At 40.2% G+C, this 22,274-nt stretch overlaps 1 protein-coding gene across 1 annotated transcript in view; it reads left to right on the top strand.

Annotated features, from left to right (window-relative positions):
* GAB2 (GRB2 associated binding protein 2) overlaps positions 1-22,274 on the top strand; it is a 179,780-nt gene that overhangs the window by 111,692 nt on the left and 45,814 nt on the right. The window contains exon 2 of the mRNA XM_037138548.2: positions 14,863-15,163. Within this exon, the coding sequence (XP_036994443.2) occupies positions 14,863-15,163 (301 nt within the window). The remainder of the gene's footprint in view (positions 1-14,862; positions 15,164-22,274) is intronic.

Genomic DNA, 22,274 nt, shown 5'->3' with positions numbered 1-22,274 from the left:
GTTGTGGCAGGTTATATGACAAAGCCTAAAATATTTACTCTTTAACCTTTACAGAGAAAGTTGGCTGACCCTGGCCTAGGCTATCTCCTCTTTAGTATCTCCAGTAATGAGTATAGTTCTGCAGTCTCCAGGGCACTGATTTTAGACCACTCTTTTGGAAAATGTTGCTTATACTGAGCCAAAATCTGCTTGTCTATAGCATGCCCCTGCTGGCACTAGTTCAACTTTAATATGTAGAATCACTCAAAATAAATCAAACTGCCCTTCCTTGTGCCAGCCTCTTATGTCTTAGAACACTACAGCATGGCTCCAGGCAGAAGCTCACTGAACTCTAGTACCATAGACTCACCATAGAACTGAACACAACACTCCCAAATGATCAGCTCTCCCATCTGAAGTTAAATTGGGGCACACCTGAATTTTCTAGGTGCCAAGAGAAATAGGAAGAAGTCATGACCTCATTCTACACACTTGGAGACCTTGTAATCTAATCTGAATAACAGAAACAGGTTTGTGTGGGACATGCACTCTTGGCTCAACAACTAGGTGTGATGCAACTTCCGGACCATATGTACCATGGCGCATCCTGTGGTCTGGGCGCTTGTGAAATGGTTTGTTTTTGACTGGATTTGGTACAGAAGGAAAATAGTCACTCCTATTTCATCAGAGAAGGTGGTGGCATTTTCTTAATCATAGACACAAATAGAAGGTACTAACTTCAAGAGTAGGCCCCTAACCATATACTTACTTCTTTAGTCCCAGTCGTTGAGTAAAGTGACTTGTGTTATCTTCCCCCGTCTCCTTGCCATCTTCTCTCACTGTTGCAGACTTTTGCAACAGCTTCCTGCATGGTTTTCCTGCCTCTTAGTTTTCCTTTCTCTGGTTGGTCTTCCTCATTCTGCCAATTAAGAGCACAGCAATCATTACCATTTCTCTGCTGATCTGTACCCTTCAGTGGCTCCCCACTACCAATAAAGGAAAGATAACACCTCCTCAGGTGGCCTCCAAGGCTTTTCAGCACCACCATACTCTTCTTTTCTTCCTTTTCCACATTTAAAAGAAACTAGTCCATGTTCCCCAAATCCGTCTGTCTTTTGTAAATTAATTCATTATAGGCTTCAAGTGTACAGTCCTATAATATATCATCTGCATTACTGCAGTGTGTTCACCATCCAAAGTCAAGTCTTCTTATGTCACCGTATATTTGACTCCTTTCACCTCTTCTACCTCCCACCCAACTCCCTTCCCTCCGGTAACCACCATACTACTATCTATGTCTGTGAGGTTTTTGAATGGGTCTTAAATTTTTCCATATGCTGTGTGCTCCATACAAAAGGTGTTTTTTCCTCCTTTCTTCCCCAAACCATGTATCAAACCTTACCTTCTTCATTATTCATATTCATTTATATTTCTCTCTCTCCTCCTCCCTGTACAGGACCCCCCACCAAAAGTTTGATTCCCTGTATCAGTGGTCTAATAGCATATTGTGTCTCTTTTCATGGTACTTCTGAATGGCTGCCTTTTATGTTAAGGATGTGTGCAATAATAGATGTTATAAGTTACTTGAAAGGAGCATTTGGGTCTTGCCTCTTTTCTTTATCCTTCACAGCATTTAACAGATTTTGTGCTTGCTTTACAGTGTATTATAGAAGGAGCTTGTCATGGGCAGCGAAGTAGCAGGGCGAGCTGAATGGGAGTATGGGAGTGGATGATTTTGAGTCTGAGAGCCTGAAAGAATAGTGATGCCTTTAACTAAATGAGGCAGAACTCAGAGGAGTGCTGATGTGTGGTTCTGGGCAAGAAAAAGGACAAAATAAAACCTCCTCAGTGATGATATAGTAGAAAGAACACTGAATTGGAAATCTGGGAATCTTTTATAACAATAACTCTTCTGCCAATTACATGGTCTCTAGCTGTCCTTGGGCAGCTTTCAATTCAACAGCTGTGTACTTGGCACCTGTCATCCAGACTTTGGTCACAAGTGCTTTCACATTTATTAGTTTTCCTTGATTCTCAAAGCAATATTATTAGTTTTGTATTTTACCCTTTTACTGTGTTTTGCCAATGCATAATGTGCACCCATGTGTGCGTTATGCACAGGATTATTATACCTATACCCATGGTGTGTAGTCATTATACCTATGGATAATGTGCACCCTTACTATTCCTTCAAAAATGTGGGCAAAAATGCAAATTATATATGGTAAAATATGGTATGTATCTGGTGATTAAGGCTTAGAAAAGTTAAAAAATTTGTCCAAGTTTATAAAGCAGGAACTGGAAATATAATTCAGTCTTTTCACTCTGATCTCAAGCTTTTCTCACCACACTCTGTATCGTCTATCTCATCCTGCTCTCCTTATTTCTCTGCATTTGTTCCCCCTGGTTTGAGTTTCTGTTGATCTGAATGAATAGTGTTTCTTCTGCCTGGCTGGATTATACCAGGAACTAGGCAAAACTGGTATCCTTTTTCCTTTTTCATATTGTCTATTTGACATTTTAAAATAAGTTAATATAATTTATTATTGAAAGTAGGAAAAATAGTTTCAAGATTCTCAACTTATTTAAACATAAGTATATTTGTACTTGAGTGAGACTTGGCTAATTTACTTAGTTCAATAAATAACAGTACTTATAATACAGGAGGAAGGTTGGATGCAAGGTTCTGGGAAGACGGAGAACTATATTCTGAGAAAGCATTAGATGGTGGGACACAGGGTGGAGGGTGATCAAAAGTGATGACATGACACTGCAGCATTCAGGTATGAGCAAAACTGTGGAGAATTTAGAAAGGAAGGAAGATTGGGAGGCTTCTCAGACAGAGGGAAGTTGAGTGTGTGGAGGTGGAAAAGCACCAGGCATATTTAAGGAATAGTGAAAATTTTACTTGGTTTGAATAGCAACAGCTTGGTTTGACTATATATATAAATGTAAATATATATATGAGTAGAGATGAAATGGAAAGGTTGGTTTGAACTAGATTCTGACAGCCTTAAATCTGAGCCATCGAACTCAAGAGTTCATCCATCAGCAGATGGGTGGATAAACAAAATATGTTATATACATTACAGTGGAATATTATTCAGCCTTTAAAGGGAATGAAATTCTGACACACACTGCAATACAGATTAACATTGAAGGCATCATGCTAAATGAAATAAGACAGTCACAAAAGAACAAATATTGTATTATTTTACATATATCAGTAGTCAAGTTCATAGAGACCGCAGGTAGAATGGTGGATTGCAGGGGTGGGGGTAGGGAGTAGCTAGTGACTAATGGTTACCAAATTGCAGTTGGGGAGGATGAAAAAGTTCTGGAGAAAGATGGTGCTGATGCTGTGCAACATTGTGAATGTACTTAATGCCACAGAACTACATACTTAAAATAGTAAATTTTATGTCTGTTTTACCGTATGAAAAATAATTTTTAATTAAAAAAAAACTTAAGCCATAGAATTTGGATTTTGCTGTGCGAATGATGGGGAGCCATTAAATTCTTGAATAGTTGGTAGGTGGGATAGTAACATGATGAGAGCTTTCTTTGCTCTGATTAAACTGGAAGCATTTATAAATATTAAATTAGGATACCTGGTTAGGAAGCTTTGGCAGTAGTCCAGACCATAAGTAACAAGCACTTGAAATAGAGAATGTAGAAAGGCAGGAATGATATGGGCTATTCTGACTGGTATTATGATGAACATAACTTGTACTTGTATTTTGGTAAATATATGTACACAATTATTTGTGGTATATATCTGGGAGTAAAATTGCGGGGTCCTGGCCCATGTCCTCAGCTTTAGTAGACACTGCCTTAGTTTTTCAAAGTGATTATACCAACTCACACACCTACTAACAGAGTATGAGTGGTTCAGATTCTTCATATCCTTCTGAATATGTTTTTTTGTCATTTTGTTTCATTATAACCATCCTCGTGGCTGTGTAGTGGTATTATTTGTACTTCCCTAATGACTAATGGAGATAAGATCTTTTTATATGCTTTTTGCCATTTGGATATCTACTTTTGTGTACTGCTTAATGAAATCTTTTGCCTATTTTTCTCTTGAGTAGCCTTTATTTGTAAGAGCTTTTTTTTTAATATATTCTGAATATGAGTCCTTCACTGTTTATATGTACTGCAAGTATCTCTCCTCACTGTCTTGGCTTAGCTTTTCCTCCTCTATATGGTGCCTTTGAAAATCAGAGATCATATTTAATGTAGCACCAGTACTTACTTGTTCTCTTACATTATTACCTTTTGTGAGTTCAAGAAATCATCGCCTATCCCAAAGTCATGAAGCCATTTTTCTTCATTTTCCTCTAAATGTTTAATTGTTGTATCTTTCACATTCAGGGTTATAATGATTTGAAATTAATTTTCATATCTGGCATGAAATAAGAATTAAGAATCTTTTTTTCCCATGGTTATCGAATCAACCTAATGCCATTTATTAAAAAGATAATTCTCTTTTCTTTCTTTCTTTCTCTTTATGTATTTATTGTTGTTCATGTACAGTTATCTCCACTTCCCACCACCGTTCCCCCCACGCTCCCCACCCCCAGATAGTTCCCTTTTCCATGGCACTGCAGTATCACCTTTTCCATAAATCTAGTGACAGCGTATGTATGGCTCTGTTTCTGGATTCTTTGGTCAGCCTCTTAGTCTGGTTTTTAGGGTCTGCTTTTAGTCATCTAAATAGACAAGGCTTTCTGCCTATTGGTTACATCCACCTAGCCCTGGAAGTAGGAAACACAAGGTCTTATTTATTGCAGAATAACGAACACCCCAAAACTTAACTGGCTACAAGCCACAATATATATTTATTATTTTACCTACTTTCTGTGAGTCAGAAATTCAGGAGCAGTTTAGCTTGGGGCTTAGCGGTTTAGCAGGATCTCTCACAGAATTGCCACCTAATAGTCTTCTATGGCTACAGTCATCTGAAGGCTTGACCAGGGTGGCAGGGCCTGCTCTGAGAAGGGCTTATTTTCATGGCTGACGGAGGCCTTCGTTCCTCCCATGGACACTCCTTGGCACTGCTTTAGTGTCCTTACAACATGGAGTATATCTCTCCATTTAGGTTTTTTTCCCCTTCTTTCATTGGTATTGTATAGTTTTCAGTATACACGGTCTATACATATTTTGTTTGATTTATACCTATTTCATTTTTAAAAGAGATTGTAAGTGGGATTATGCTTTTATTTTTTATGCCCATGTGTTCATTTGCTGGCATATAGAAGCAAATTGATTTTTGTATGTTCATTTGGTATCCTGTGACCTTACTGGACTCACTTATTAGTCCCAGAAGTAAATTCCTTTGGATTTTCTAAGTGGATAATCATGTCATCTGTAAATAGGAACAACTTTTTCTTCACTTCCAATCTGTATGCCTTTTATATTCCTTTCTTGCTTCATTGTCTTGACCAGAACTTTCAGCACTATGTTAAATAAGAGTGATGAGAACAGACATCTTGCCTTGTTCCCAGCCTCAGGGGGAAAGCCTTCAGTCTTTCAACACTAAGTGTAATGTTGCTGTTGGTCTTTTGTTGATATTCTTTATCAAATTAAGGAAGTTTGCCTCTGTTCCCATTTTTGAGAGTTTTTATCATGAATGGGTGTTTTGTCAAATGTTTTTCTTCATTGATTGATATGACCATATGGTTTTTCTTCTTTAGCCTTACTAGTATGTTGGATTACACTGATTGATTTTAAATATTGAATCAGTTTTTACATCCTTGGAATAAACCCCACTTGGTCATGTTATATATCTTTTTATATCTTGCTTAATTCTATTTGTATTTTACATTTATTTTTTAAACATTAATATTTAGAGGGAGAAGGAGGGAGGGGAAAAGAGAGGGAAAGAAACATCAGGACTTCCGCCAACCCGGGTGGTGCTCAGGCAGCTGAGGGCATGGATTCCAGGTGTGGGGTAGCTACTGGCTGACCCAGGGAAGGCGCGGCTCAGCCGGCTGTCTGTGGTCACGCATTTGTGTGCAGATAAACCAGTGAAGAGATATGCATTGAGACAGACTGTGAAGGCCTCAGCGCAGGGCGGTGGGCTTGCACATTTGCGCTCAGATAAACAGGCAGGGGTGCGCAGTGAGGCAGAGCCTGCGAGCAGAAAGGACCGCCATTGCTCTCTCTCTCTGACCCCACCCCCACATACAGCATCACAAACCAGCGACCTGGGTAGCCCCACCCTGGTGAACACCTAAGGCGCCTCCCCTCATACATAACAGGCACAAACAGATAAAAACATGGCTCAAGAACAACTCAGAGCCCCAGAGCCAATAAATCTAAGTGATGAAGAAATAGCCAAACTTTCAGATGCACAGTTTAAAACACTGGTGATCAGGATTCTCACAGAACTGGTCGATTTTAGTCACAAATTAGAGGAACATATGAAGGCTAAACTAATTGAAATGAATGGAAATGCACAGGAAACCAATAGTAATGGAAATGAAACTGGGACTCAAATCAAGGGAGTAGATGAGAAGGAAGGAAAAAATGACCAAACAGAAAAGAATGAAGAAACAAGAATTCTAAAAAATGAGGAGAGGCTTAGGAACCTGCAGGACATCTTTAAACGCTCCAACATCCAAATTATAGGAGTACCAGAAGGGGAAGAGGAACAGTCATGAGTGGAAAACTTATCTGAACAAATAATAAAAGAGAATTTCCCCATTCTGGCAAAGGAAATAGACTTCCAGGAAATCCAGGAAGCCCAGAGAGTCCCAAAGAAGTTGGACCCAAGAAGGAACACACCAAGGCACATCTTCATTACATTAGCCAAGACTGAAATGAAGGAGAGAATCCTAGAAGCAGCAAGAGATAAGGGGACAGTCACCTACAAAGGAGTTCCCATCAGACTGTCAGCGGATTTCCCAAAAGAGACCTTACAGGCAAGAAGGGGCTGGAAAGAAGTATTCCAAGTCATGAAAACCAAAGACCTACAACCAAGATTGCTCTATCCAGCAAAGCTTTCATTTAGAATGGAAGGACAGATAAAGTGCTTCTCAGATAAGATCAAGTTCAAGGAGTTCATCATCACCAAGTCCTTATTATATGAAATGTTAAAGGGACTTACCTAAGAAAAAGAAGATAAAAAAGATGAACAGTGAAAGGACAGCAAACTCACAGTTATTAAGAACCACACCTAAAACAAAGGCAAATTAAAGATGGAGAAGTAGGTGGAGGGTCCACCTCGCCTCTGTGCACAACCAAATCTAAGAACAACTATTTTTAACAGCAGTCACAACCAAGCCACATGGAAAATCGACAATACGGAGTCCAAAGGACAACTAGATACTCGGCTGGACTGGTACGAGGAGCAAGGCCAGAAGCAGAGCAGGTTAGCAAGAAAAAAATTCCCGGGGCGGTGCACGGGGCGCGGAGGCAACCAAGGGCTGATCGCCAGCGAGCTGGCTGCCGGAGCGCACAGGGAATAGGCGCGGTGGGTCGCTCAGTCGCGCGCATTTACGTGCGGAGAAACCAGTGAGAAGGGAAACCCGCGCGGTGCAGCAGGCTCGCAAAATTAGGATCGGATAAGCAAGCCCGAGGCGTTTGAGTCACTGGATGCGCTGGGCTAGCGGAGAGGAACGCCATCGCTCCCTCTCTGACCCCGCCCCCACACACAGCGTCACAAACCAGCGACCTGGGTCGCCCAGTCCTGGTAAACAACTAAGGCTTCGCTCCGCTCACTAAACAGCACGAATAAACCAGAAATGGCTCTAGAACAACTCAGAGCCCCAGAACCGATAGACCTAAGTGATGAAGAAATAGCCAGTCTTTCAGATGCACAGTTCAAAACACTGGTTATAAAGATCCTTACAGAACTGGTGGATTTTAGTCACAAATTAGAGAAACATATGGAAGCTAAATTAATTGAAATGAATGCTGATACAAAAGATACCAATAGTGATGGAAAGAAAATTGGGACTCAAATCAAGGGAGAGGACCAGACAGAAGAAAAAGATGATCAAGCAGAAAGGAATGAAGAAATAAGAATTCAGAAAAATGAGGAGAGGCTTGGGAAACTCCAGGACATCTTTAAACGTTTCAACATCCGAATTATAGGGGTACCAGAAGGGGGGAAAGGCACAACCACCAGTTGAAAAATTATTTGAACAAATAATAAAGGAGAATTTCCCCAAGATGGCAAAGGAAATAGACTTCCGAGAGATCCAGGAAGCTCGGAGAGTCCCGAGGAAGTTGGACCCGGGAAGGAACACACCAAGGCACATCATCATTACATTAGCCAAGATTAAAATGAAGGAGAGAATCCTAGAGGCAGCAAGAGCTAAGGGGACAGTCACCTACAAAGGAGTTCCCATCAGACTGTCAGCTGATTTCTCAAAAGAGACCTTACAGGCAAGAAGGGGCTGGACAGAGGTATTCCAAGTCATGAAAACCAAAGATCTACAACCAAGATTGCTCTACCCAGCAAAACTTTCATTTAGAATGGAAGGACAGATAAAGTGCTTCTCAGATAAGGTCAAATTCAAGGAGTTCATCATCACCAAGCCCTTATTATATGAAATGTTAAAGGGACTTACCTAAGAAAAAGAAGATAAAAAAGATGAACAGTGAAAGGACAGCAAACTCACAGTTATTAAGAACCACACCTAAAACAAAAGCAAACTAAGAGGATAGCTAGATCAGGAGCAGAACCATAGAAATGAAGATCACAGGGAGGGTTAGCAACAGGGGAGTGGGAGGAGGGGAAGGGGGGGAGAAGGTACAGAAAATAAGTAGTATAGACAGTAGATAGAAAATAGACAGGGGGGAGGGTAAGAATAGTAGGGGGAAATACAGAATCTAAAGAATTTGAGACACATGTTCATGAACTAAAGGGGGGAAATGGTGGGGGAGGGGTATGCAGGGTGGAGGGGAAGGGAGGGGGGAATAGAGCAAATGTAATGGCATAATCAATAAAAAAAAAGTTACAGCAAAAATAAATAAATAAATAAATAAATAAATAAAACAAAGGCAAATTAAGAGGACAGCTAGATCAGGAGTGAACCATAGAAATGAAGATCATGTGGAGGGTTAGCAATAGGGGAGTGGGAGAAGGAGAAGGGGGGAGAAGGTGCAGAAAATAAGTAGCATAGACAGTAGATAGAAAATAGATAGGGGGAGGTAAGAATAGTAGGGAAATATAGAATCTAAAGAATTTGAGACAGGCGTTCATGAACTAAAGGTGGGTAATGGTGGGGGATGGGTATGCAGGGTGGAGGGGAATGAAGGGGGGAATAGAACAACTGTAATGGCATAATCAATAAAATAACAAAAATATTTTAAAAATAAAATAAAATAAAAAGAAGCATCAATGTGCGGTTGCCTCTTACGTGCTCCCTGCTGGGGCCCTGGCCTGCAAATGCCCTGACTGGGAATGGAACTGGTGATCCTGTGGTTCTCAGACCAGCACTCAATTCACTGAGCCACACCAGCCAGGGCTGTATTTTACATTTAAGTCCATGATACATTTTGAGTTAATTTTTGTAAAAGATTTTGTGTAGATTTAAGAACAGTCCTGAAAAAGCTTTCTTTCTTCTTAGTAACATATTCAGGAATTGTGTACCCATCTTTTTTTTGCATTATGGTTCAGTAATCCAACAGTAATTTTTCATTTCTATATATTGGGACACTTTCAAGCCAAAGCTAAATAACTCATGTCAGAGAAAATCCACAACATGCCTCTTTCTTTTCCGTAATCCTCTCGTTGTCCTTCTCTTCTACTTCCTGCTGTGAAAGCTTATTTGTATATATTTTATTTTATTTTATATTTTATTGTTTATGTTATTATAGTCGTCCTGACTTTTTCCCCCTTTACCACCCCTACCCAGCACCCCCCTCCGAGCAGTCCCCACACTGTTGTCTGTGCCTGTGGGTCATGCATATATGTTCTTTGGCTAATTCCTTCCGTGTGTGTGTGTGTGTGTGTGTGTGTGTGTGTGTACACACATTAAATCTTCACCTAAGAATAATAGGTCCATTGATTTAAGGGAGAAACATTGATGCGAGGGAGAAGCATTGATCAGCTGCCTCCCATCCGCGCCCCACCTGTGCCCCAGCTGAGGACTGAACCCGCAACCTTTTGGTCCACAGACAGCACTCCAACCAGCTGAGCCACCTGGCCAAGGCGCTCGCTTATAGTTTTTTAATTGCATTTATTAGTTTGACTAAATTCATATACTGGTGTAAGCAAAAGTAGGTTTGCAGTTGTGAATATGTCATTGTGACATTCTTTTAAGTTAATAAAGCTATTGTAATAATCATAACCTGCATGTCTTTTTCAATACAAATAACTCTAAACCTACTTTTGCCTACCCCTGTATTGATTGAATGAAAAAACTTCAACAGATCTTTACTGAATTTCCATGTAAGCTAAGCACTCTGCCAACTGTTGGCCACATAGGACCCTAAACTCAAGATGATCAGAGCTTAAAGGGGAGAAGGTGATATAAGCAATTGAAATGCTAAAGTTGAGGGAAGAAATGACCAAACAAGATTATTAAGGTAACATAAGCCAGGAGCACCAGATTTACTGGGGAAGTTAGTAAAGGCCTTCCAGGAGAAGTGATACTTAAGCTAGCTATTAAAGGACATAGGAATTTTCCAGAGAGACAAGGTGAGGTGAAAGACATTCTAGGAAGAAGTAACTGCTTGTACAAAGGCATGGAATCATGCAATTATGTGACACATTTGAAGAATAATAAATAATAAGAATTCCTGTAAGACCAGGAATTCATGCTGTATATCCTCCACATCTAGAAGAATGCCTATAGCACAGTAAACACTAAGGACATATTTGAAGGAAGGAAGGAAGGAGGGACGGAAGGACAAAAGGGAAGGGAAGGGGAGGGGAGGGGAGGGGAGGGGAGGGGAGGGGAGGGGAGGGGAGGGGAGGGGAGGGGAGGGAGGGAAGAAGGAAGCCAGAGAGATAAGAAAATTTCAGTGGTAAAAAGAGCCTTGCTTAGTAACATTTAGCAAATGCCCACCATGGAGATTCAAAAGGGAATAGGAGGAGAGGTCCATAGTCTACTTGCAAAGAAACAATAAACACAAAAATATCTGTAATATGTTGTAAAAAAATGACATGCCACGAGAAGTACATAAAATGTGTTATTAAGGTTCAGAGGAAATAGAGCTTCATTTCACCTAAGGGAAGCAGAGAAGTTGTCATTGAAGCTGGTCTTGAAGTTGCTTTGTTCTGAACTGTTAGGTTTCAGAACAAAAGACTGCATGGAGTTGAAGAGGTGGCATAAGAAGGATGGGAATTTGAGCTGGACTAGACAGCCTTGCCTGCTCTGTCATAACTGTATCAGCACTTGATAGGCAGCCATTTATCAGCCTGCACCACTTCCTCGGAAGCTGAACCTGACAGGCGCCAATGTTGTCTGTAGCAAACACCTTTTTCTTGTTTATGAGGGTGTCTCTGTGTGTGTGGCTATGCTTACACCTGCACTCCAGAGATTTGGAAACAGCTCTTTCTACACAGACTAGCACTGAAGGGGGTAGATACATCAACTGAACACTAGCTAAACTATTAACAGTACCTTTTTTCATTGCACCTCACCCACACATTTACATGTATATGCACTCACCTGTGGCATGCGCACACACAGCACACATGGAGTTCCATAAGCAGTGGCCTGTGCATGACTTCAAATGACTAAATAAATAATACTTATTTTTATTTTCCTTAGCTCTATCCTGTCTGACTACACCCTAATCCTCATTTCTCTCTAAGGTTTATTAGGCTTCAGTTTTATCCCCATGAACTGTAAGATGCAATAAGGAATTCATGTAAGAAAATGATTCATTAGTTAACTCCATACATATTTATTGATAACCAGGTACTTTTCTAAATACCGAGGATACAGCATGGGATTTAAAAAAAAAAAACAACAACCTTGTCCACATGGAGTTTACAATGTGGGAGATGGGTACAGACAATAGACATTTTAGGTGTAAGTGCTAGGAGGTCAGGATAGCAGAGTAAGGGGGAAAGAGTATGACAGTTGCGTAGTCAGAAATGTCCTCTTTGATAAGGTGGCATTTGAGTAAAAACTGGAAGGAGAGAATAAGCGATAGGAATATCTGAGGGAGGATTACTACAGGCAGAGCAAGTAGAGCAAAGAACCTGAGGCTAAAAACAGTGGCTCGTGTTTAAGGCCAGCGTGGCTTGAGCAGAATGGGCAAGGTGAAGAGTGGGGAGAGATGTGGGGAGAGGGGTTACCATGTTAGGCCCCTGGGCCGTTGTAAGGTGGCTTTTCCTTGGAGAGAGAGGGAAAGCCCCTGGCGGTGTTGTGCACAGAAATGAGGTGTTCTGACATACATCAGCTTCCATGTTGAGAACAGATTGCAGGAGGAAAGAGTGGAAGCAGAAGGACTATAAAACAGTGGACTAGATCCAGTTAATAACAGTAGAGTACAGAGAAGTGGCCAGATTGTAGATAGATCTTGAACAGTTTGAACCTGTGGGATTTGCTATTGAACTTGATGTGGACTGTGAAAGAAAATTGTTGGTGATTACATCAAGACTTTTGGTCTGAGATGGGGAAGATTACAGGAAGGACAAGACTGGAGGAAATTGAGAGCTCAGTGTTGAGCACATTTGAGATACCTATTAATGAAGACTTGTATATAAGACTCTGGAGTTCAATAGTTGGGTCTGTGCTGGAGATATAAATTTGAGAATTGTAGTAATTAGATGACTTTTAAAGCTGTGAAAGTGAATAAAATAACCTAGGGAGGGGGTACAGGAAAAGAAGAGTTAGAGGACAGAGTGTTGGGTCAGAGAGATAAGGAATCAGCACTAGAGATGGAAAGAGAGAGGCCTGGCTGATAGAAGGAAAATTGAGAGTAAACACTGAAGCCCAGTGAAGAAAGGGGATGGAAGAATAAACTGCTATCTGATGTTGCTGAGAAATCAAGTGAGGCCCAAGAGTTGATTTAGCAGCTTGGAGTCTTCGGGACCTTTGCTGAATTATATTTTAGTGGTGGTGGTAGGGGGCAGCCTGATGAGATTGCCTTCAAGCAGACAAAAAGAAAAAAAAAAGGAATGGGAGGCAAGGAAAGCAAGATTAGTAGTATGGAAAACTCTTTGAGGTCTTATTATAAAGCACAGGGAAACCGGACCATCGTTGGAGGAGAATGGAGATCAAGTCAAGTTTTTCTTTTTTTTTTTCCCCTAAGATGGGAGAAGTTGGTGCCCTGATGGGAATAGCCCTGAAGGGAATGCAGTGATTTCAGGGAGGGGGAGAATGGTTAACGTGATGTCCCTTTGTCGGTGAGAGGAGATGCACAAGTGGAAAAGGATGCCTTAGATTGGACAAACTGTCCACACTGCCTAGTAACAGACTGTTTGGTTGCAGTTGCAGGCAGATTGGTAAATGTGGCGATGGAACCTGCATAAGCTCTCCTTTGATTGCTTATGTATTCTCATAAATAAGAAACAAAGGAATGAAAGTGGTGAGGTTTTAAAGAGAGAAAAGTTTAGAGATTGTTGTCAAAGAACAGGAGAAAGCCATGGACTACATAAATGTCGAGAATTGTTGGGCAGCATGAGGGCCCACTTGAAGTTGAAGCGAGACCAGCCAGCACAGTTGTACTGTTTTCTCCAGCTATGCGCAGCTGAGTGGGAACAGACAGAGCCTTAGACTTATCCACAGGTTGTGGTTTCCCCAGCTGAATAAGAGGAATGAAGAAAGAAGCAAAGGAGTGATTATGATGAAGGGTCAGGAACAAAGTCGGGTAAGGAGGGAGGTGAGGCCAGCAATAGAAGGTGAGAGAGAAAAGATAGTAGGATCAGCGGAATGAAGGTCCTAAAGCTCTCTAGAGAATTACGGTAATTATCAAGTTGTTGCATTGGAAGTGCTTTAGGGTTGTAAACAAAATGCTTTGGGTAAATTTCCATAATAAAACCCTCCATGGTAGGTAAGTGGTGGTGGTGATGTTGATTATCATTGTGTAAGTGAAACAAGACCCAAAGATGACTTTATCTAAACTCACACAGCAGGTCAGTGGTAAAGCATAGACTCAACCCAAGGCAGCTGTCTGTTCCTCACATCGTTTCACCACTCTGCCTGGTGTCTGCTCACAGATCACTCAGTCTTGTTGAAGAGATGGTCTGTAGAAGACAACAAATGTAATAAACACATAATCAAGTGTTAAATTCTGTAGTCTGGAATGATGCAAGGCCTTTATTCATTCAGTAATACATATTGAGTGCTTAGTATGTCCTAGGTTCTACTATAAGTAATGGGGGTAAAGCGTTGAATGAGATAGGGAGGCAAAAGTCCTAAAATTATGTGCTTCAGAGAAGTTTTAGAAGGGTTTCTATGTGATTGTTTCAAGGCAACATGATTTGGTAAAAAGCATGATGTACTAAAAGTTAGGAAACTTGTTTTTCTGCTCTTGGCTGTGTGTGACATTGTTGCTTCAATTCACCATGTCTTAGTGGAGGTCTGCTTCCATAAACTGAGATTTTTGCAGGCTCCACTCTGAGTAAAAGTACCATGAGTTTGAGTCTGTATTCTAGACTAGTGGAGTAATTGCTCTAAAATGTTTCAGTCCTTATCTAAGTTCCTGATCTAAAAGGTGGGAATGCCATTTTATAGTGCTAAAATTCATTTTATAGTGCTAAAACCCTGTTTCCACAGTGAAATGCTGTGCTAACATGCATTCTAAAATCACCCCTGTTTCTGAAACTCTGGGGCAATATGAGAGGTTGAGCCCATATTCAGCCTGCAGGCGCAAACTGTCCTCATTCTCAACCTAGTGATAATCTGAAGACCTGTGAAAAGCTCGGAAAGAACTAATGACTTTTTCCCCTTCTTACTTCTTCCAATTTAGGCCTGGAAGAAGCGCTGGTTTATCCTACGGAGTGGCCGGATGAGCGGTGACCCAGATGTTCTGGAATACTACAAGAATGATCACTCCAAGAAACCCCTGCGTATCATCAACCTCAACTTCTGTGAGCAGGTGGATGCAGGCCTGACCTTCAACAAGAAGGAGCTGCAGGATAGTTTTGTGTTCGACATCAAGACCAGTGAGCGCACCTTTTACCTGGTAGCCGAGACAGAGGAGGACATGAATAAGTGGGTCCACAGCATCTGTCAGATCTGTGGTTTCAATCAGGCTGAGGAGAGCACAGGTATGAAGACAAACACAGACCTTTGTCGGAAGGGGCACTGTGAAACTGCGCAAGATAGCCTAACGATCGATGTTTCTCTCACATCAATGTCTGTCTGTTTCTCTCTCTCCCCCCTCCCTCCCTCCCTCCCTTCCTCCCTCTTTGTCCAAAATTAAAGGATATGTCCTCAAGTGAGGATATGAATACAGACAGACAGACAGACAGACAGACATACCCCACCTCAGAATGGGGTTTGTGGACCAGCAGCAGCAGCTTCTTTGGGGACTTGTTATAAAGGCAGAGGACTTCCACTCAAACTGAATCTGCATATTTTTCAAACTTCTTATTTTGAAATAATCGTAGAATTGCAGGAAAATTGAAAGATTGGGCAAAAAATTTCCATATCCCTTTCTGTCATCTTTTTCTAATGTGAAAACTAACATCTCACTTAATCATGGTACAATTATCAAAACTAAGCAATTACCATTGATTGGTACAATATTGTTAACAAACCCACAGTTTATTTGGCCATCACCTGTTTTTCACCAATGTCTTTATTCTGTCCAGGATCCAATCCAGGATGCCACATTAGATTTAGAGGTCACATCTCCAAGTCTCCTCCAATCTGTAACAGTTCCCCAGGCTTTGTCTTTGTTGGCCTTGAGACTTTTATAGAGTACTGGTTAGATGTTTTGTAGAATGTCCCTCAGTCTGAGTTTATCTAGTGTTTTCTCATGATTAGATTGACGTTACCAGTTCTGGGGAGACGGTGTTACTACAGAGGCGATGTGTCTTTCCAAGCATGTTGTATCGGGGACACATGATGTCAGTGTGTCTTATTACTGGTGATGGTACCTTGAGCACTTGGTAAAGGTAATATCTGCCAGGTTTCCCCACTGTAAAGCTACTATCTTTACTTTTCTAATAAATATGTTAGCAAATACGGTATTTACATTAAACTATTTCTTTTGGAAGAAATAGTTTAATATAAATACCCTATTTCTCCTTGAGTTTTTGCTCACTAATCTTATTATCCAACAATGAATCATGTTTGCAACAATTATTACTGTGGTATTTCTAAGGGTGATTTCCTGCTTCCCTCAGAATCCACATTTTATCAAGCTCACCAGGTGACTGGCATGCACTTTAAAATTTGAGAAGCACTAGTCTGGATTATTCATTCCCAAACATGGTAGGTCGTAAAAAACGTTTTTCTTTTAACTTAGAGGTCTGATTCAGTAGATTTGATTTAGGATTGAGGAATCAATTTTTTTTTAAGTTTCTCCTACAAAATGGGACAGAATATTTCTAAATCATATAACTGAAAAAGGGATAGCATCTAGAATTTATAAAAACTCTTACATCTCAACAACAACAAACACATAACCCCATTTAAAAATGAGCAAAGGATCTGGCCCTGGCTGGGTGGCTTAGTTGGTTAGAGCATGTCCCAACACTCCAGGGTTGTGGGTTCAATCCCCAGTCAGAGCACTCTCTCACTTCTTTCCTTTCTCTCTCTCTGAGATCAATAAATTAAAATAAATAAATAATATTTTTAAAATGGCCAAAGGCTCTAAATAAATGGCAAACAGATGGCCAATGAACACATGAAAAGATGCTGAACATCACTAGCTGTTAGGAAAGTGCAAATCAAAACCACAATGAGATACCACTTCACACTCACAAGGATATATATAATTAAAAGTATAGATAGTGACAAGTGTTGCCAAGAATGTGAAAAACATATATTGCCCATACATCCCACCTCATACATTGCTAGTGGGGATGTAAAATGGCACACTTACTGCAGAAACAGTACAGCAGTTGTTCAAAAAGCTAAACCTGTATGACCCAGCAATTCCACTCCTAGGCATATACTCAAGAGAAATGAAAACATATGTTCATACAAAAACTTGTGCACAAACATTCATAGCAGCACTATGTACAATAACCGAAAAGTAGAAATGCACATGTCCATCAATAAACAAAATGTACTGATACATTCTACAATACAGATAAACCTTTCAAACATTATGCTAAATGAAAGAAGACACAAAGAATCACATGGTTTATGATATGATTCACAGTCAGCCCTCTGAGTCCACAGGTTCTGCCTCCACAGATTCAACCAAGCATGGAGTGAAATGAAAAAAGTTACCTTGTTGCTGACATGTAGTATGTAGTTAGGCCTACAACAGCTAATGATCGCATCTGTACTGAACATGTACAGACTTTCCCTATCATTATTCCCTGAACAGTACCATGTAACAACTATTTACATAGTGCCTAACATTATATTTGGCACTATAAGTATTCTTGAGTGACAAATTATACAAGAGGGTGTACACATGTTATATGCAAAAACAGTGCCATTTTATATAAGGAACTTGAGTGGATGTTGGTATTGGCTGGCAGTCCTGGAGCCAATGTCTTGGAACCACTGGATGACTATGAAAGGTCCCTAGAGCAGGCGGTAGGTTGGCAGTTGAGGGGAATGGGGAGTGACTGCTAATGAGTATGTGGCTTCTTTCGGGGTGATAGAATGTTCTGGAATTAGATAGTAGTGATGGTTGTGAATTTTGTGAATATATTAAAAACTACTGGATTTTGCACTGCAAAATAGTAAAATTTGTGGTATATGAATTATATCTGTTTTTCCTCAAGTTTCTTAGGTGCTTCTGACAACCAGCCAAGTTCGGGCACCCCTGGGGTTGGGGCCTCCTTCATTGGCATGTGACCTCTGCACTTTCACAGGGCCCCACACTCAATTTAATGCTCTACTATTGCCATCTTGAAGTTCTCTTAATTTTTTAAAAATCGTTTAAGATATGCAACGTGAAGATTTGTCATCTGTTCATATTGTAAAATGTTTACCATAATAACAGCAGTTAACACATCTATCACCTCACATAGTTACAATTTGTGTGTGTGTGTGTGTGTGTGTGTGTGTGTGTGTGTGTGTGTGTGTGTGGTGAGAACTTTTAAGGTCTACCCTTAGCATCTTTCTAATATAAATTATTGTTAACTGTAGTCACCATGGTATACATTAAATCTCCAGGATTTATTCATCATCAAAGGGTACTTGGAAGTTTGTACCCTTTGACCCTCACCCTTTCCCTCACCCCTGCCTCGGGCAACCACTAATGAACTCTCATTCCTGTGAGTTTAATTTGTTTAGATTCCACATATAAGTGAGATTATACAACATTTTTTTTCTGTGTCTGGTTTATTGCACTTAGTGACCTCAAGATTCATCCATGTTGTTGCAAGTGGCAGGATTCTTTTTTATGGCTGAACAATATTTCATTATGTATATTTCATATATATACAGGGTGGGGGCAAAAGTAGGTTTATAGTTGTTCACACAGAAAATAATATAGTAACAACTAATAAAACAAGAATAAACTCATGTACTCCCAACTATAAACCTACTTTTGCCACACCGTGTGTGTGTGTGTATGTGTGTGTGTGTGTGTGTGTGTGTCACATCTTCTTCTTCACTTCATTCATCAGTAGAGACAGGTTTTTGCCATGCCTTAGCCATTGTAAATAATGCTGCAGTGAACATGGGGGTGCAGATGTCTGTTCAAGATAGTGATTTCAATTCCTTTAGATATATACCCAGAAGTAGAATTGACAGATCATATGTTAGTTCTAGTTTTAATTTTTTGAGGAACAGCCATACTCTTTTCCATAGCAGCTACACCAATTTATATTCCCACCAACATTGCACAGGGATTGGTTCCCTTTCTCCACATCCTTGCTAGCACTTACCTCTTACGTTTTTGATAATAACCATTTAACAGGTGAGAGGTGATACATCATCGTGGTTTTGATTTGATTTGCAGTTCCCTGGTGATTAATGATGTTCAGTATCTTTTAAGGTAACTGTTGGTTTTTTGAATATTGTCTTTGGAAAAATGTCTATTCAGTTTCTTTGCTCATAACAATCAATTTGTTGTTGTTGTTTGCTATTAAGTTTTATGAATTTCTTATACATTTTTGGATATTAACGCTTTATCAGATATGTAGTTCAAAGATATTTTCTCCCATTCCTTAGGTTGTCTTTCATTTTGTGGATTGCTTCCTTTCTCTGCAGAAGCTTTTTTAATGTAGTCCCAGTTTCTGATTTTTGCTGTTATTTGTCCTTTTGGTGTCACGTCAAAAAAAAAAAAGATAATGATAATTACCAAGACCAATATTGAGGAACTTTTCTCTGTTTTCTTTTAGGAGATTTATGGTTTGGGGTTCTTACATTTACATCTATAATCCACCTTGAGTTCATTTTTGTGTGTGGTATAAGATAAGAATCCAATTTTATTCTTTTGTAAGTGAATATCCAATTTTTCCAGCACCATTCATTGAAGAAATTATCTTTTCCCTGTTGAGTATTCTTGGCTCTCTTGTCAAGTATTAGCTTACCATATATGTTGGGGCTTTCTATTCTGTTCCATTGGTCTATGCATCTGTTTTTGTGCCAGTATCATACTGTTTTGATTACTCTAGCTTTGTAATATAATATGAAATCAGGAAGTATGATACTTCCAACTTTGTTCTTCTTCCTCAGGATTGCTTTGGTTATGTGGGATCTTTTGTGATTCCATATGAATTTTAGGAGTGTGTTTTCTATTTCTGTAAAAAAAACAAAAAAGGCCTTTAGAATCTCCATAGGGGTTGCACAGACTCTATAGATGGCTTTGGGTAATATGGACATTTTAACAATATTGATTCTTCCAGTTTATGAACACATCTATTGTTTCATTTATTTGTGTTGAAGATTTCAGTTTTTGAATAAGGAGCCTGGCAATTTCCCTGTGCACCAGGCACTGTGAATTATGTAGTCGGCTGAGTCTAGACTAGATGTCCTGCCTTAGGAACTCTGATTTTTATCTTCCCTTAAGGAAGAATTATGAGTCCCCCTTTTACTCTCAGATGCTTTGGCATAATCTTTGATTTCTGTGTGAAATACTCTGTTTTCCTCAAATATTTGTCATCTATAAGCTTCATGGATTTTGTTTTTGTTTTTTTCCTTTATTTTATTCCTGGTGAAGGAATAAAATGCTCCTTGAAAAGGGGGGAGAAAATAAGAATGAAAGTAGAAAAGGAAGGGAAACCCCATAGACCCCTAATCTCACGGCTTCCATGAGTGTGAGAAACGGGTCCAAGGAATACCTCAGCTTTTTAGGAAATATGTATGATTTTGAGGGAATGTAACCAGAAAATAAAGTACTCTTGGTACAAATATCTTTTTTAATCACTTAAATAGTTATTGTCTGGATCTTTATAGCTACTAGATAGGGTCTAAGTACAAACAAATACAAATATGTAGAATCACATTATCTAGGCTTGCTTTCTTTGGTTGGAAGATTTGTTTGTTCATTCATACATTGCTCATACACTCATTCATTCAGCTAACCTTTCCAGAGCCCTTACTCTGTGTCCTCGTCACAACCACCGAGGCTACAGAGATGAACAATAGGGTGCCAGTGCTCAGATGTCACAGTCTGTTGGGGAGGAGGGGGCTGACATGTGAGCAGACAGTCACAGGGGAGTGCTGCAAGGCAGCATCGCCAAAGATGGAGACGCAGCCCAGAACCACAAGCTCCGTGAGGAAAGGAAGGGAGGGGAGTGTGCAGGGCATGACAAATGGTGGAGCCAGCATTTTTTCAACAGCTTTGTCTACTAAAAGGTGTGTTCCCTTAAGCCTTTAACTTTTGAACGTGAATTATTTTATTAGCTCTCTAGTAATTTAATTACCAGAGCAAGGAGATTATTTCTCTATGAGGTTTAAAATTCTTTATGAGATCATAGACTTTTCTTCCCTGTCATAGGAGAAGCTGATATGTTAAAAGATTCAGCCACAAGATGGGTAATGTTTTAATTTAAATATTTTCTTAAAAGTGAATTACATCTATAAAACCTTTAGGTAAGGACTTGGAGCTTAATCACTCACCTAAGTGTTGGGATTTTTGGTTGTGTGTTTTTAGCTGAGTCAGGATCTGAAGAAAAGCAGGAAGTTAACATTTGACTACCTGCTCTCACTTAAGTACCATATTTCATTTAGTCACTTATATCAACTGTGTTGTCTTTGTTTTAAAATAAGGAAACTGAGTGCTTTTTCTTCCCTACCTAGTGCTCCGGGAATGAAGCTCTTCTCTGTCCACTCACCTGCCTTGGCTATAGGAGAAGCACCCTGTACTGATACCTGATGCTCAGTGGCCACAAAAAGCAACCGCAGAAGCTATGTACTGAGTATCTACCCTGTCTAAAGTAGGGACTTTACATAAATTCCCAGTCAAATTTACAGTAAACTTGGAGGTAGCAATGGTTTTGACCCAGGGTCACACAGCTAGAAATGGCTGAGCCAGGGTTCTACTCTAACACCAGGTCTGAGATTTCCATTATAGTCTGTTGTTTCTTTCTTCCTGGACCTCTGCCAGGTCCACGCCCACACAACAGTTGTGCCTCTTTGCACTTAGACAAGAAGCACCCTCGGACCCCTTCCACCAACTGACTCAGGTTTCCCTTCTCACCAACCCCTACTGCTCACATTGTAGGGCTGGAATATTCCAAGAATCATGTGACTTCTAGGGCTTTAACCCAGTCGTCAGGCTCTATCTGTGAGTCTATAGACTGGGGGCAAGGATGCCTGAGTTTAAACCACAACTCTGGGATTTGTGTGAACAAGTCACTTAAGTCTTGGTTTCCTTTTGCCAAGCAGAGAGAAAATTCACTTTTCACCTAGTGTTTCTGATTCTCTGTGCGTTCATGAGGACAGACCTTAGACCCACTGGCTGAGCGCCTCAGGTTTCCTAGTTCCCCAAGGGTGATTGACATGTGTTCTCTGTAGACAGATCCTCTGCCGCTGCACCATGCAGTAGTACTGCTGCTGCTTGGCCCTGTATAGATTTCTTCCTACAGGGACCTTCCTTCAAGCAAATTACTCCCTTTTTCTTTGTTTTCTTTCTTTTCTTTCTCTTTTTAAGAGTTACAGTGGGACCCATAAAAAAAAAAAAAAAACCTTCTGTTTTTCACTTTCAGCTGGAAGAGGTTCTGTGGCAGATGGAGTCTTTTTTTAAATCCTTCTTGCCACTCCCAGCTTCTTTCTGCTGCCACCCTCCCATTCCTCACA

Source organism: Artibeus jamaicensis, unplaced genomic scaffold (genome assembly GCF_021234435.1).
Source record: "Artibeus jamaicensis isolate MK-2021 breed Jamaican fruit bat unplaced genomic scaffold, CSHL_Jam_final contig_64, whole genome shotgun sequence".
In the NCBI taxonomy this organism is placed as follows: Eukaryota; Metazoa; Chordata; class Mammalia; order Chiroptera; family Phyllostomidae; genus Artibeus; species Artibeus jamaicensis.
This window is presented reverse-complemented; position numbering and strand designations above follow the sequence as displayed.